At 45.0% G+C, this 16,782-nt stretch overlaps 1 protein-coding gene across 1 annotated transcript; it reads right to left on the bottom strand.

Moving 5' to 3' along the window:
• Window positions 1-3,003: 3,003 nt before the first annotated feature.
• Window positions 3,004-15,273, bottom strand: ACTR1A (actin related protein 1A). Its single transcript, XM_053389361.1, has 11 exons — window positions 15,148-15,273; window positions 12,481-12,545; window positions 11,945-12,020; window positions 10,806-10,931; window positions 9,965-10,089; window positions 8,976-9,192; window positions 8,119-8,211; window positions 6,697-6,871; window positions 5,954-6,015; window positions 5,298-5,338; window positions 3,004-4,513 (listed from the first exon to the last, which is right to left on the bottom strand). The coding sequence occupies exons 1-11, from the start codon at window positions 15,193-15,195 to the stop codon at window positions 4,411-4,413; spliced, it is 1,131 nt and encodes a 376-aa protein (XP_053245336.1). The 5' UTR covers window positions 15,196-15,273; the 3' UTR covers window positions 3,004-4,410.
• Between the last annotated feature and the right edge of the window lie 1,509 nt (window positions 15,274-16,782).

The following is a 16,782-nucleotide window of genomic DNA, read 5'->3' as shown; positions in this document are numbered from 1 at the left end:
AAGGAGCATCTTCATGACCTTGATCTTGAGTAAGCTGTCATAGCTGTAAGGAGAATGGCACTTGCTCATATTCCAGATCTTTTACGACCCCATTAAACAGACTACACATTGTATATTAACAACTTTATTTAAGTACATTGGGCGGCACCCAGCGGTGGTTCACACATCTGTGCAAAGTACAGTGTCAGCCTGATAGAACCAATGCTAGATTGTAGGAAGCACCTGTCAGTTTGTTCATTGTGTAACATTGCTGCTTCAGATAACTGATGCGGAAAAACAAGGAAAAAACACAAAGGACCAGAGAGGAGGGGGCTAATGACCCACAGGGTTCCTTCCAACTCTACAGTTCTAGGATTCTCTCTCCTCCCCTATGTATTGCCTGAAACAGACTATTGCACTAACCTAGGAGTTGCTCTGTCACTTCTACCAGTAGAAGCTGACATGCACTGGCTGTCATTGTTACTGTTTCCCTAGATTTGAAATTAGACATTTAATTAACACAAAACATGTTTTCAAACAGTTACTGGGGGGGGGGGGGGTAAAAGCTCTACTCCTGGTGGAAACTGTGAGAATCAAGGCCTTTATAGAAGAGCCTGAACTGAGTATGCAGGTATTTTAGACATCGGGCAGGTCAAACACAATGACATTCTTCTAGTATAAGGCAAGAAATATGGGCCCTTCTCTTTTACCCATGGCAAAAGATAAGTTTTGTAGACCCTCCCATAAAGATCTCAGGCTACCCTATTGGATGTACATCTTGCCAGTGGAGATGCTAATAGTCAGGACGGCCCCTTTGGTATCTGTTCCACTGAAATCACCACTAAGACCTCCTCTCTGTGTTGGTCAAAACACCCCAACAAGCTTTATGCAGCTGCCACCAAGTGAGCATGAAGTGTCAAAGCAAGGAATCTGTTAGCGATCACATTCAGATCTACTTGCTGCTCAGGCTTCATCTCCCCGATAGCAAAAGCATGTTTGCTTTAACCCAGGCTGAAAACCCAAGCAGCTAAGTTGAATAGAAGCTGCCAGAGAAGACCAGTTTCAAGGCCTCACTCAGGGACGCAACAAACCTTTACATTCGGGTGTAGCTTATTAAAACAGGATCTGGACTCCATTCAAAACCATTAGCTGCTAGGCTCATTCTAGGAGAAATGCCATTTTACTCCAATTGAAAAACCTACAGGGCTTGGTTCAGTGAAGATGTATTAATACAACTGCTACTGTCTGAAGCAGGGAAGGAGAACCTTTGGCCCTCCAGGTGTTACTGGACAGCTCTCGTTATCCTTAATCCTTGGCCATGCTGTCTGGGCCTGCAGGTGCCCAGCCCTGGCTTTAAGTAGGGGAGAGAGGGGTCTCCTGGCCATGCATGTGTCTTAAGAGGGACATCTGAGATGATAAAACCTATAGTAGATCATTCATTGTAATATTGTAATATGGCTCTGTGCTAGCTTTCAGTGGCTATGTCCTCACGTGCTGCAAAAATGTACATTGCCCAGCATTTGCTGTCTGGGCAGTCTTGCCCACTCCTGCTTGGGGAAGCTTCATGATACATCACCTATGGGCCATGTTACTTGGAACTAAAGAGAAGAGAATACTGCTGAGATCCTAATCAGGACCCACCAATGGCACTGCTCTGCCCAAGCACATCCTCTTTGCAGGTGCAGGAGGGGAAATGCCCTTAAGTAGCATATGTCTGTCTTTGAAACACCAGCTACAACTTCTCTTGGGGATTATCCACACTTGCCTTTTGCTCCACTATTTCCAGGCACAGGTCTGCACTTAAAAAGCTCTGTGTCTGGCTGTTTGGGTTTTTGCCCTGTAGCTCTCCCTGCAGAAACCTGCTCTTTAGTGCTCAATTGGAGCAAACAAACTCAGGTTGCTAAAGAGCAGGTTTTCCCAGGGAAAGCACTGGTGCAAAAAGAAGAAGAAGGGTGTCCTGGAAAGAATGGAGGAAAGGTAGATGTGGCCCAGCTCTTGCTTAGCTCAGATATACATCCACTTTCTTTCCAAGTGTAAGCCTGTTATCCTAATAGAGAAGCCTAAAACTTCCAATTCAGCTACTCTTCCTAAGGGCGCACCTGCTTTTAAAATTAGGAAGGGACTGAAGGACTAGGAAAGCTTATACAGTGGTGCCTCGCAAGACGAAAAGAATCCGTTCCGCGATTCTCTTCGTCTAGCGGTTTTTTCATCTTGCGAAGCAAGCCCATTGACAGCTTAGCGGATTAGCGCTACAGCGGTCTAGCGGCTTTCAGCGATCAGCTGTTAAGCAGCTTATCAGTGGAACAGCTGATAAGCGGCTTAGCGGCTTAGGAAAAGGGGGGGGGAGCGGAAAAAACCCGCGGGGACTCGCAAGATTTTTTCGTCTTGCGAAGCAACCCCATAGGGAAATTCGTTTTGCAAAGCGCCTCCAAAACGGAAAACCCTTTCGTCTAGCGGGTTTTCCGTCTTGCGAGGCGTTCATCTTGCGGGGCACCACGGTATTGTCACTGTTATCACCTCACATTTTTATTTGCAAGGTTTTTTAACACTGGGTGTGTGTGTGTGTGTGTTGCATAATACACAAAATTTGCACTGCATTTTAACTACCTATCTATTGTGTAGGAGAGGTTATGAGATGTCCCCATCCCTTAGGCCAGACAACAACTGCAGCTTCGAGCACTGAAGGGGCTTGGGCTGCTCCTAACAAACTAAATGGCCTATTCTAATCCTCATGACATTTTCTGAGAAAGCTGATGAGTTGAAGGGCAAAGCTGAAGGTTGCAGCTAAAGCACAAGGGGTCCACATTCAAAATCAATCAGTGGTAACAAACAGGACAATACTTTGCCTCCACCTTGGATTTCTTGAGTCCCCTGCACTCTCGCTTCCTATTGAAATTTCTCTTCCAACAGAGAGACAAAATGTTTGTTTCCTGCTGTCTCATCTTCTAACACTTAAGTGGCCAAGAATGTGAAATATTTGGTTTTCAGCAGCAGCATTAAAACAACAAAAATAACCTTTTACAATAAGAAGCACCAAATGTGTATATTTTAAAAAAGAATAAAAAATTCGATTCAAAGCAGATGATTTTTCCATTCCATTTCTGTAGCAGTACTGAAGCAGTCAAAGGACAATTAACTCTGGGATGACAGCCTCCCTCTGGAGGCCTCTTACTCAACTCCTAGTGTTCTAACTGAGTTTGTTGTTTCATCCTGCGGTGCATTCATGGAAACAGCCACTCCAAAAGTAACAGGGTACTCTAAGGAGCAGGGATAGTTGCAGGACTGACCCAACGCTACTAAGCAAGTATGGTATTCCCAGTGCCGGTGCACATGTTAAAACAGGACGTGTAGTAGATAGTAGGACAGATAAAAATGGGGGAAACTAACTTTGGGCCCAGTTAGTAGATCAGTTACCATCAAAAGCTTTCAATAAATAAATTCTAAGAGCAATTACGGGGCTTCCCAGCAAGCATGGCTGAATAGCCCCTTTGTGCGGGGATTGTGACATGGGCATAAAGCCTCGGCCTTTTGGAAAGAATGAACACTGTAAACCGTGAGAACACACATGAGGCAGGGGAGGGGCTTGGCAGAAGGAAGAGAGAATGAGGCCACATTGCAGAGTGGCCCTGGGCACTTGGCTGCATGACAGACGACTGTCTCATCACCAGATGCCAATGGAAGGACTGTCTAGCGTAAAAAGGGAAGGGTGTTTCTGCTCTACACCATGCATTACAAACTAGTTCCTAAAATTAACTGCTCCAACCATCCTGCTGTGGTCCAGATTCTCACACACCATACTACAGATTCCCCCCCCCCTCTCTCTCTCACACACACACACACACACACTGCCGTAAATGGGTTTGTAACAGCTTGGAATGTGCTTATCCTCTTTTGTGTGCAAGAGAATTCTAAAAGTAGAGGGGGGGAGGCGATGAACTGGCCATCTAAAAAACGACTGCTGAGCAACTGAGAGGAACTAGATCGTAGTCAGTTGCTGTGCTCAGAGTTCCATGACGGACCTTCAACGTGGCCCGTGTTCTTCCACCAGTCATTGGGAGCCCTATGCACTGGCCGCTTTGCCGCACTCTCATTTTCATCCTGCTAAGTTGCTCAGCTCCACAGCCATACTTGCCATCTTCTGCAACACAAATGTACTCCCCTCCCCACCCCCAAAACAAAGTCTATGGGCCAGCTGAAAAGGGAACAGAGCTTGCCCACAGGTTCATTCCAATTTCTCACTTGCCACCTGCAAAACCAATCAAAAGTCAAGCCGAAACCCCAGCCTTCCCTTCCCTCGGGAAAGTCCAGGGCATGCTGGCACTCATCTACCCATACACATACACACCAGCGGGGAGCTCCTCAGACACTGACTCAGGAAAGTGAGCTGCGAACAGGAACGACGCTCCAAGGAGACCCCAGAATGCTGCCAGGCTAGAAGGTTTTTCGATGGATTGCCCGGGAACTATCTTCCTCGTATTCTTTCTTCGAAACCCACATTTTCTTAAATGTGTCCAGTGAAGCCAAGATGGAGCCTCTGTGGGAAGACCAGACAAGGAAGTCAGCTAGGCCTCGGCTGGCCATGTGGCTATTTTCCCTTTCTCCTACAGTTACTTGTATTCAAACTGTCTTCTGGAGAACTGACGGGGTTTTTTTGGGAGGTTTCTCAACACTAATGCCAGAAGAGGTGGCCCTCCTTCATCTTTTCATATCATGTGCACGTGCAGGGGACATTCCAGGTGGCATTCAGTTCTTGAGGCCGCCATGGATTCCTGGGCTCTGGGCGAATCAACTCGTCACCCCACAACATGCCCCAAAATCTTGTTGCAGAAGATATGTAGGAGTTCATCAAAAGACAAAGAAATTGGAAATGATTCCCCAAAGGCAGACACGATAAAGAATGCTGCGCTTCTACAGCAGCAACAGCAACCTGCCCCATCCCTGTTAGGAGGACACACAGACTGCCCTGCTAGGGTATCTCTCCTCTTCTCGGCAGCATCCTCAAGTTGTGGTGCAGTTTCACCCTCCTCCAAAGCAGCCACCACATCACTCTACAACTATAGTAATTAGCTGTGGCTAATGGAAATTACTTTTAACTGGTTTTAATTTTGTCTCTTTCTATTATGGTAACCCACCCTGGGACCTTACGGTGAAGGGTGGGTTAAGGCATTCAATAAATATTAAAAATGTAATCATCCACACTACACTGGCTATGACTACAGGCCAGATTCTCCCTTTGCACTGGCTGCAAGTCACTTCCTCCTCCACCTGAATTCGTGAGAGCTTTCATAGCACAGCAAGTGGACTGATGCTGTACGTACCCAATCCATGTGGAATATAATCTCTCTTGAGGAGCAGATATCTGAGAAATAAAAGGTGGATTTAGTTGGAGCCAGTATTCTCCACAATCTAAGCTCACCAAGCTCTTCCCTAGCATATTATTGCCATCACTTCCCATCAGTCCTAGCTATGCTCCATCTAACTGGTCTGCAGTCTAGGGTAGAGAGCCTCTCTGCAGCCTTTCTGGGTTGCATTTCGACTGCAGAAGCCACAGAAGAAGCCATGATATTTTGCATATGTCAAAATGGACTTTGGCTCCCCAAACCTTGCCACAATAAATATGCTGGTCTTTCAGGTATCATGCGACTCTGCCAGTTTTGTTGCAAAGGACAGCTAAACCTCTGGAATGAGTGCTTTTGGAAGTGTCTGGGTATCTTTGAGTTAAAAGCACAGAGCAGTGATTCCAGTGCTGTCTCCATACCACTGTGCACATTACTGCAAACGGGCTGTGCGGAAAGACAAGTGTGAGAAGAGAACCCTGCAGACGGCCATTAACAGAGGAACTGCTCACACTGAACAACTAATGCACCCACTAGATAGAGATGATCAAATCCCATCTTCCACAGGGACCCAGTTCTGCTGAGAATACCATGGGTTACCCTCAGAGTGGCAAAAGCCTAGAGAAAACTCTACCTACCCTGATTTTGACATCCTTGGGGGCCAGTTTCTTCACTTCGCTCAGAAGCCTATCGCCAAAACCTGAACCAAAGACAAAAGTCAACTTCAGTTTCAAGGCAGCTGATTATGATTCTGGCTTCTTTCCCCCACAATCAATGGAGGCCCTGCATCCCCAAAGGGCTTGATTTGTGGACTTGCTGGTGGTGGAGGAATCTCCCCCTCTGTTCGCTTCTCTCCCTGCCTCCCACCCAGTTGGTAATGACAAGGAGCCTGCAGCCTCCACTACAGATGGTGCAGTGCTCCATTTCTTGCCCATGCCCCTCACTAAAGAGAATATTTAACGAGTTGGGGCATACTTCAGGCTTCCAGGTCTACAGAAACACTGACCTGGAAAGAGAACCAGAAAGTGGGGGGTTGCTTACTATATGGCAAGGTGTTGTCAATCCACAAAGCAGGGCAGAATAATGATGTCCCTTTGGTATTATATAGAAGACATGAGGAGAAGCCATTGACACTATTTCTTCAAATATCCAGCCTGCATATAAAGCCCCTTCTCCTCCAACTGGGCTGAAACCAGCATCTTTCTGCAACTCTCCTTTCCCCAAGGAAAGGAACCATAAGGAGTTCCTTCTGCCCATCCTCACCCCTGGGAAGCTAATGTAAACCTTGCTAGCTTCAAGGAAGAAGGGATAGAAAGGAGTGTCAAGTTAAGCTCAAAGCACCGAGCATGTCCCCCAAAGGCAAAGAACCAACAGAAAGAACCTTTGAAGAGTGTTGAGCCTCCAGAGAGGACAATGTTGGAGAAGAGTGTCCGCCTCAAGTCCATATCCGACTTCTGAATGGCAAAAACCAGGACTTCGTGCAGCCCCTCACACTCCTCCCCAATCAGATCTGGCCGGAACAACAACTCAGGGGCTCGGAATCGGGCAGGGCCAATCTGCAAACAGCACAAAAGAGAACGTGGGCCTTCTTGTTCCTATATAAGCAGTCTTTATGTGCTGATAGTGAGGAATACTACTACTACTACTACTGCTACTAGTAATAATAATTTATACCCCGCCCATCTGGCTGGGTTTCCCCTCCCACTCTGGGCAGCTCCCAACAGAATATTAATAATCATAATAAAGCAATGAAACATTAAACATTAAAAACTGCCTTCAGATGTCTTCTAAAAGTCAGATAGGCGGGCGCCACTACTGAGAAGGCCCTCTGCCTGAAGTGATATACATGTAGAAGCTCAGAGCCAAAGGTCATATACCTCAGCCTTTTTGAGCAGACAAACTCAAGAAAGCTCTCCCAGTGAAGAAAACATTCCTGTCGAGATGGCACCACCAATTACTAACATACGTATTTGTAGGGAAGTGAGCTGGTGAAAATTCTTACTGACTAGTAGCTTGTTTGCAGGGCTGGTCTATCAACTTTAAAAAACAAATATATTGGAGGAAGAGTCTGTTTTATCAAAGCCAAGTCTCAAACATTGTCATATTAGATTCCATCAAGTTAAGAAACAAGCTTTTTTCCAAGTTTAATAAAAAACAACAGTGACCCAGCTAGCAAAGTAGATTATTTCAGATATGATGCCTAGGAAATCAACAAGAAGGGAACTTAACTGACTATATATAGACACCTTTGTTGAGTTTTAGAATAAACCACACCTGCACTCCATGTTAGCAATCATAGACTCATAGACTCATAGAGCTGGAAGGGACTTTGAGGGTCATCAAGTCCAAACCCCTGCAAGGCAGGAATCCTGCCCACCCACAGCTGTCCCTGGGTGGGCTCGAACCACCAACCTTCTGATTAACCGTCAGATGCACTGAGCCATTGTGCCACAGAAGGAACTTCCCCACAGTTAGCCAGGGGGATTCATTAAGCCTCACCAGTGTCCGCTGACACAGCAAATGAGGAGGAACAAAGTCACCAAAGGCAAGAAAACTAGAATGCTGGGTAGGGAGGGACCTGCCAATATACTCTGCCTCAGGGTCCAATTATAACACTTGAAACACTTGGGCTGGAGCTTTTTCTTCCTCCAGAAATTTTCACAGGAAGACTTCCTATGTTGAACACCACAGGCCTAAAGGCAGACAACAGCCACAATTCCTAACCAGTCTGTTGATCTGTAGAATAATAACTGAGGCTTATTTAGCAACATCTGACTTCCAACAGGGCCGCCTCTGCACAAACCTCAATGGTGCTTCCATCTGGAAGGTAGTACTGAGCTTTCTCGGTTTCTAATGTCTCATCCTTCTGTGGGTTTATTGACAGGTAACAGGCCCGCTGTGGAAGAAAGACAAGCAGAGTGTGGTGGTCAGTCAAGCACATTCTTTTAAAAGACACTCTAGACACAAACACTGGTGAGAATACTCACATTACTCTTGGCCCAGACACAATAGCACTCTATACATGAGATTGCTAACCAGTGGTCTCCCACAATATGCCAAGCATAGGACACACTGTTTTCAATGACATCTACTATGAAAGGGTTTGCACTATGTATATGTGTCAGCACATGGGCATGTTTGGAAGTCTTCCTAAAACTACCATTTCAGAAAGTGGTGGTGGGGAGAAGTCATGTTTGAAAGCTTCCCCCCTTTTTGTAGGTTTTAAAAAGACTTCTCTGACCATCGAAATCTAGCAAGAAGGATTATGTTCATTTTTTTGGATGTGCTAGTTTGTAGAAAGTTTCTGGCATGAAGGAGCGTTCGGACTTGTTATCTCACACCTATGTTCTGAAGAGAGATAGCCCCAGAAGGGATGTATCATGTCATTTTTCTGAACACAGATTGGTCTTCCCTTTCTGTCTGAGAGATAGACCTAGTGCTAAGGGAAGGTACCGTTGAAGAGCAGGGAAAATGCAGTTCTGCACTGGAGCTCAAAGTTCAGCTTTAGGAGGCACCTGCAGCTGCAGCAGCCCTCTCTTCCCAAGCCTTCCTGAAATCTCGACACAGACCCTGCCGGATATGGTGAGATACACCAGGTGTGGCACCCCATCCCAGTCTACAGCGCTCAGTTCCCACAGAAGACTAAGGGCACCCAGGCACCTCTTTGATGGTTTTGACGATTTCAAATTCAGATGACGTGTGGAAGTCGTAGCCTTCCTTCCGGAGATAAAGACGAAGGAAACGAGAGACATCACGGCCGGCTATGTCAATCCGCATAATGGAATGGGGCATGGCAAAGCCTTCATAAATAGGAACCGCGTGGGTGACCCCATCCCCAGAGTCCAACACCACTCCCGTAGTTCGCCCTGTCGCATAACTGCAGAAAGGAAATATGTTTCAGAACACACACACAAAACAGAATTTGCGGAAGTCAACGTTAACTAATGGGGCTCCCCAACGCCATTTCCTAAGGTAATTGTTACTCCAGGACAACTTAATTTATTCTGACTTCTCTAGAACTAAGGAGCTATCTTTAAAAACAAAAACATACTGATGGTGATACTTCATTGGCTCAGACAACAAAGGGAGAAAGTTTATACTATACAGATATGCTCTGAAAAAGTGATAGGCTGGAGAACAAAACTAGAATTGACACAGAATACGAACAATGGTGATAAATTCTAACACAAATAGACACCTGAGCATTCATTTAGTCAAGAAGCCAGCATTTCTCGACGTAATCTTTGACAAGATCCAGGATGCAATCCTGTGCACACTTAGCTGAGAGTAAGCCCTTCTGAACACAATGCGGCCCACTGCTGAGTAAAAATGTACACGATTACACAAGCTAGTCACCCCGGCCAGCCCGCTTTCTTAAGGGAAAACAGACCCCATGCAAACCCTTGTTTTGCCTTGCAAAAAAATTGTTTCTCCTCCAAAGAACGTAAGAATAGCCTGCTGGATCAGGCCAATGGCCCATCCAGCATCCTATAATCACATTGGCCAACCAGATTCCTGTGGGAAACCAGGGAACAGAGCATGAACAAAAGAGGTGGAGCATAGCCATCCTGGCTAGTAGCCATTAATAGCCCTCTCTTCCATGAAAGAGAGTTCCAAGAAAGCAAAAGGGGTGGGGGGAAAGTACTTACAGGCTAAGCACAGCTTGCATGGAGATGAACAGGGCTGGCACATTAAAGGTTTCAAAGAAAACCTCAGCTGCTCTTTCACGGTTCTTGCGTGGGTTCAGGGGAGCCTCCGTCAGGAGTACGGGATGCTGGTGGTTGGGGACACAAAAGATTTGGCTTGGTAGGGCTCTGCCAGTGATCCTATGGAAGTTTCCAGGTCTCCCAAAGCAATGAAAAGGCAACCCCAAGACTTTATACGACAGTGGAAGAATTTGTCACCAGTTGCAATAGGTTGAAAGAAGGGAAATTTAGCCAGGTTCACAATGATCTTGAATAAGTTGTCATTCTGGAGGTGTTTGCCCCACCCCTTGTAACATGCTCCAGAGTGCTTCGTGCGAAAGGGGACTAACAGTCAAGCAAAAACGTTTGAAATGCAGAGTGGCACTAGGAAAAACAACCCAAGTTAAAGCAAATGGCCAGGCAAATGCTCTTCTCCATTAAGTTTTGATTCAATGAACTTTGCCTTATTTCGTTTTAATTCTTTTCTGTGGTTATTTACTACCCATTCATCCAACATCCAATAGCTTACAAAGCTACTTTTAAGAATTCAGTGAAATCACATTACATCAAACATATCTTAAAACCCTGTAAACTTGACATCCCCAATATATATATATTTAAATACTTGAGTTAGTGAGTACAGGGAGCTGTATGTGGGATAGTTATGATGTGGATAGATGATAAAGAATGGAAAATCCAAGTACAGAAAGCAGTGAGGGTGCAAAGCACTTCTACCAAACCAGATACGGGAGGGAGGCTTTCTTTGTTTGGCCACTTGGGGCTTGTGGATATAGAGTTAGCTCACCTCTTCAGAGAAGGTCTGGAGCTGGTCTTTTGAGTACACGTATTGCCAAATGCGTTCCATGTCATTCCAGTCCTTCACTATGCCGTGCTCCATAGGGTAGCGGATGGAAAGAAGGCCTCTGTGCTCCTTGCCAAAGCAAAAGCAAAAAACAAAACAAGTCAGAGGGAAGGCCAAATGAATCACCTGCTGTGTCCATCATGGATACTTTGTAGATCATTTCTTAATGGAGCTACTATCCAGGAACCCCACTGAGAAGCACCATTTTAATAATAATAATAATAATAATAATAATAATAATAATAATAATAGCACTCCTCTTGTGCAGGATGGAATATGTTATTGACAGTATGGAAGCAATGTTAATGAGAATCTCTATTCTTCTATTTAGAAACAGAGAATCAAATATGAAGGTGGCTACTGTAGCCATTGTCCTTCCTTCATTCTGAATGTTCACGGTTCAAAATCAAGGGCCATGGAAGAGTCAGGTGGTGACAGGGCACATGCTAGACTGATCAGGAACTTTGTCCTGAAATCAGCTCTTCTCCATTAGTGCATTCACTTTTCACTGATTTGATCAGTTCTGGACTTTGGCAAGCAGAGATATTCAGTGATTAATCTTAACACAAACTGTTATCTGGACTGACTTAACAACCATTTCCCAAAACCTACCCAGAACTCAGAGAGCTGAGGCCCTCTAGATGATATTGGACTCCATTTCCCATCAGCCCCAGCCAGCATAAGCAATGGTCAGGGATGGCTGGAGTTGTAGTCAAACAACATCCAGAGGGCCACAGGTTCCCCAGTCCATAGCAGCTACTGGGCCTGAATTGTAAATTATACTGGCAACAGAAATGATACACATCAGAGGTGCCCTACTGCGTAACAAACATGTGCACATGTTATGCAAGCTGTTAAGCATAAACAAGGCATTCAGATAAACTAAAGGCCTTCAGACTCCAAGATATTTCTAATGTGACCTGGTATTCTGGGCAAGATGTCCCAATCCTGAACTTGTTATCAGAAGAACCATATGACTGGCAAGTGATGGTAAGGCAAAGGCTTGAACCAAAGAGAGGGGACAGGTTTTCCCTTTCAGGTGCCTTACCCAAGGACAGAGGAGCACAATACAGCTGCCTTACCTCTGCTTTTGGTCCAATGAAAATGTCACCTTCCAAAGCTCCAGCCATAACCCGAACATGCTTTGGTCTGCCCACGCTGTAAGACATAGTGGAAAAAATAATCTCACAACACAAGGAACAGATTGAACAGTACAATTTATTCCTCAGTTTACTGCTGAGACCATCCCAGAACCACGGATTAAGAAGTAGTACTTGAACAGCCTTGGGAGATGTGTCATATGCAAATCTCAGTACAGAAATAATATAGTATTGAGTTGAGGACTTAGGGTCAGTTTGTAGTTGAAAAGAATATCCAAGGATACAAAACCCACAAGCAGCTATTACAGAGAATCTCAAAGCCCTTAGTATTAAGGAATTCTGCTCCACCACACCCCTGTATTAGGCCAGTCAGGGCAGATCTGAGAAGCTTGTGGTTTCAAGTCTCAGAGCCAGCGTAGAACCCAAGACCTACTCTTCTCCACAATAGGCACTGCACTTGATATGGAATTCATGGAGCCTCAATAATATAATCCAGAATTGTGCACCAAGCTACTTACTAGTTTGGAAAGCAGTACTTGGGTATCTGATCACCTGCAAAGCCAGCTTTAATCATGCCAGAGCCCTGTGGAGCAGAAAAAAATTGAAGACAATTATAGAAAAACAGACCATTATTGTAAGGTGCTTCAGTTCCTGTAATATTTCTGGTAAAAATAAACCAAACAGTGCATCAGCCTAAATGTAGCACAAGTGATTTATCTGTAACCATCCCAATCTGTGCAAACAATGGCAAAACACCCCAAAAATTCCATGATAGTACTGTAAATGTGTTTGGAATCTCCATGTCGTAAGTGACCACCAGAGGGAGCAATTTCCTATTTCCACTCTTCTCATCCAGTCCAGTTAAGTTGCAGAGTGCATTCAAGAAACAGAAATAATGCAGTGGATAAAACCAGATATATGACTTATACACTGAAGCCAAAGATCCTACGTCCTAGTAACGTAACAGAATACAGAATCATTGCACATATCTGGGCAACATCTGCTTTTGCAAGTCCCTTGGAAAAACAGCATGCAAAGCACTTCAGAAAATGTAGATCAGAGATGCAGAACCAGTGGCTCTCCAGATGTTGCCCAGTTACAACTCCCATCCTCCCTAACCACTGGATATGCTGGCTGGGACTGATGGGAACTGGAGTCTAGGAACAGTGGGAAGACCAGAGATTCCTCACTCCAGATGGAAATGTACAGAATGGTCTTAATTCAGTTCATGTTTCTGGCATGCAAGTAGACCAGTACGTCCATTCTGTCATAGATCCATTCAATCCATTCAGATACCCAGACACTTCCAAAATCCTAAATAAATCTGCACACCTTTCAATTTTTTTAAAAAAAATTATGGGGCAGTTACAAGGTAGTCTGAAGGTATCCCTTGCTTATTTACTTTAAAAAAACCATTTCTACTTGCTCCAATGGTCAAAAAAGAAAAGAGCCAAAGAAGCCCTTGGACCATCCTATTGTTGCTTTTAAATTAAATTGGAGTAAATTATCCTTGCAAACTAATCCACATGTCTATGTTATGATCATGATCCATCAAATGGGTGGGAAGGTTTTGGTGGAGTGAACAAAAATACTCTTCCATCCCTAAACCTTCCATAGATTAAATTTCCTGATCTATGAACAGTTTTAATTTACTGCTCTTCTGTCCCTCAATAGCATTAGCAGCACAGTATCCTTAAGAGATTCCTCAGCATGGTGGTGGTGTTTTTTTTGAGGGGGGATCTGGGGAAAATGATAAGCTTACAAGCCAAATGATCTTTTATTTAATATATCACACTCTCTGCCCTTGAGGTGGTATGTGTAAAGTACTCCAAAAATCTCCATCCAGGCACTGACTAAGACTACATGTGCTCAGCTTCAGCAAGGTTGCTGTGTCATGTGCCTTCTGATGATGGCCTCATCTATTAGCTATTTAAATATTTAGGAGACACTGGATACAGGAGAGAAATAATGTCAGTTTTAACAAGCTACCTAGCACGCACCTCTAGAAAGTCCATTAATGCAGAACATTAGTAAGAAAGGATTGCATTTCCAGAGATTTCAGAGGAAGCTTTATATACATATTTATATTGACAGATTAAGCCCTCATACTAGCAAACAGGCAATGAAAGTGCAGAAAAATTAACTGTACTGCCCAAGGCCAAACAGAATGAAGAAAAAGCACTGAAGCCTCTCTGGGTGTGTGGGTGGGTGATAAACGCTCATGCTTCTAAATGAGAAGCGTAAAGGTCAGCAGAGGCAGCGTGATTAAGGAGAATAAAGGGAATATTACTCATTTTGGTATTTTATTATTTCATAAAATTTACCCACCATTTGACAGTAAAAAAACAACAACCCTTTGCTGAATAGTCAGCCTGTTTTATCACCCCTGCCAGCCCTTTAGAGTTATTGTTTGAATAAAGGCCCATGATAAAGGTGTCGAAGGAATATGTAACTGGTGGTTTTTCAAGGCATTTTGGGAAGCACTGTTCTTAATACAGAACACATCATGTTGGAACCAGAGGCAACATCTAACACTGGTTTCCACCTGCAGAAATGCCTGCTGGGAGAATGGACATTGGCTTCCAGAGGAAAGCAGGACCCACAACGGAGGCATCACAGGAGGCTACACTCTTAAGAACATCACCAGACACATACCGTACTCATTTCTCCACCACTAACCAATCATAACAAACCAGGCGAAATTTAAGGGTCAAGAAGACCAACTAGCACAGTCTAATCTTCAATAATAGCCAATGAACTTCAAAAAGGCGGGACAAGCTGGGGTCCTGAAGGCTTGAGTGGGTAAACCCAAGCGAGTAGCAACGTAAGGAGCCAATCAGAGGACGAAGAAGCCCCAAGGGCGTGAACTACCCCTTAATTAAGGCTCTGTTGTTCTTGGCAATGCACCGCCCAGCGACTGACTGGCAGAGGAAGCAGCCAATGGGAACCCGGGCTGTGTCATCGAAAGGGAGAGAAGAAGGACCAGCTTCGGGAAGCAGGTGATGGTGCAGGAAGGACCGGGTGAAAAGGAAGGGGGAGCCTCCTGGGAAGAGGAGGGGGCACCGAACGGCTTCCAGGGGGGAGTCCAAGGCCCCGGCAGCCCGCAGGGATCGCGGCAGATCTCCCCCGCCCCCACCTCCTCATGGGGCCACAGCACAGAGGGGCCCAGTCAGGGCCGGACTCACGTTATCAATCACCACCGGCTGGTTCGCGATCACATCGTAGGACTCCATGGCGAGCGCCCGCGCGCCGCCGCCGCCTCAGTCAATGCCAAAGCAAAGCAACACCGCAGGCGGCAAAGCGCATGCTCGGGACGCGAAGCGAAGCATACTGGGAAACCGAGTTTCATGGCGAGGGAAAGGAAAACCCTCCTCCCGTTGGCTCGCCCGGGGTTTCAGGGAGAGATAGAAAGTGTAGAGGGGACCATCGCGCTGCTCGAACGTGTCGTTTCGTGTTTCCGATAGGAAATCAAATACTGTATAATACATGGCCTTGGGGCGGAAGTGAGAAATCAAAGCTTTAAGGTAGCTGCGCGACTGTGCCTTGGCGCGTCCACTCGCAAACAGAACAGAGCAGCCAAGAGAGGAGTTCATCCTTAAAAAATAAAAAAAGTTGTGCATTTAAATATTGTTCTACCTTGTTAAAACTATAGTCCTGACGATTCAAATGCCAATGAAAATGTAGTGCATTACATATACTGCAGAGGTGCGGATAGGAGAGCTTGGCTTTCAACATCCGTGCAATGAAGATCCTTCTGAACACGGCAGGTTAGAGTCCGGCTACAGCGGATAATTCTTTATAGCCCCGTTAGGTTGGTTGGCCATCCGTCTGTCTCGGGAGACAAGGGAAGAGTTGTATTATATGTCTTTGTCTACTGCGAATTCAGAATATTGCAAGATAGCATATAACCCCATTTCATGTTACACCCAGTATTGTTATCCCAAGTTGGAGGTAGCCTGAGTCACAAAGTAAAATCTTAGTTTTCATCATTTAACAAAGCGTGATTCGAACCCGGAAGTTGAAGGGATCCGTCTGCTACTCATTTTATATCCCTAACGTGATGTTTCTGTTACTCTTCCGAAAGTGTACTTGCACTGGGCCCGAAGGCTTTTCTTCGCGGTGGATTGTGGGAACTGTAGTTCCATTGTGTGAGCCTGACAGCATGAGTTCTTTGTGCAATCCGCCCAATGCACAGATCATTGCCGTGCTCCTTTAATCTGCATTGCTTGGTTGACATTTATAAACTTGGACTGTGCCAATTTCTAGTATTGAATATGTTTGATTTCTAGACTATCTCTCACCTCCCTGAACACGCTGTCAAATATATTTTTCATAATTTCAAATTCTAGGTCTGTAACATTTTGAATAATAAAATTCTATTATGACAATCTCGACGGTTTGAACATCCTGCCCTCCCAAAGCAACCATGTAGTCTTTCTCCCCACAATCGCCCCACCCAATTTTGGAAGGGGTATAATGGATTCTCCCGCTAAAGCTCATATATATGGCAATGCTTTTCTGTTGCCGGAGTGGGGGAATACCAGTTTTGAAACCATCTGCTTCTCTACAAAATGTGAGAAGCTGGATGATGTGAGGAAAATAAAAACCATTAGAAATATGTGACTTTAAGTTAATGGAGGGGAAAGCATTCAGGAAGAACCAGCAATTTGGAATACAGTGGTACCTCGGGTTACAGACGCTTCAGGTTACAGACTCTGCTAACCCAGAAATAGTACCTTGGGTTAAGAAACTTTGCTTCAGGATGAGAACAGAAATCGAGCGACTGTGGCGCAGCGGCAACGGGAGACCCCATTAGCTAA

The sequence above is a fragment of the Podarcis raffonei genome, chromosome 5, assembly GCF_027172205.1.
Source record: "Podarcis raffonei isolate rPodRaf1 chromosome 5, rPodRaf1.pri, whole genome shotgun sequence".
Classification (NCBI taxonomy): Eukaryota; Metazoa; Chordata; class Lepidosauria; order Squamata; family Lacertidae; genus Podarcis; species Podarcis raffonei.
Note: the sequence above shows the minus strand (reverse complement) of the source record. Positions and strands in the feature narration are given on the sequence as shown.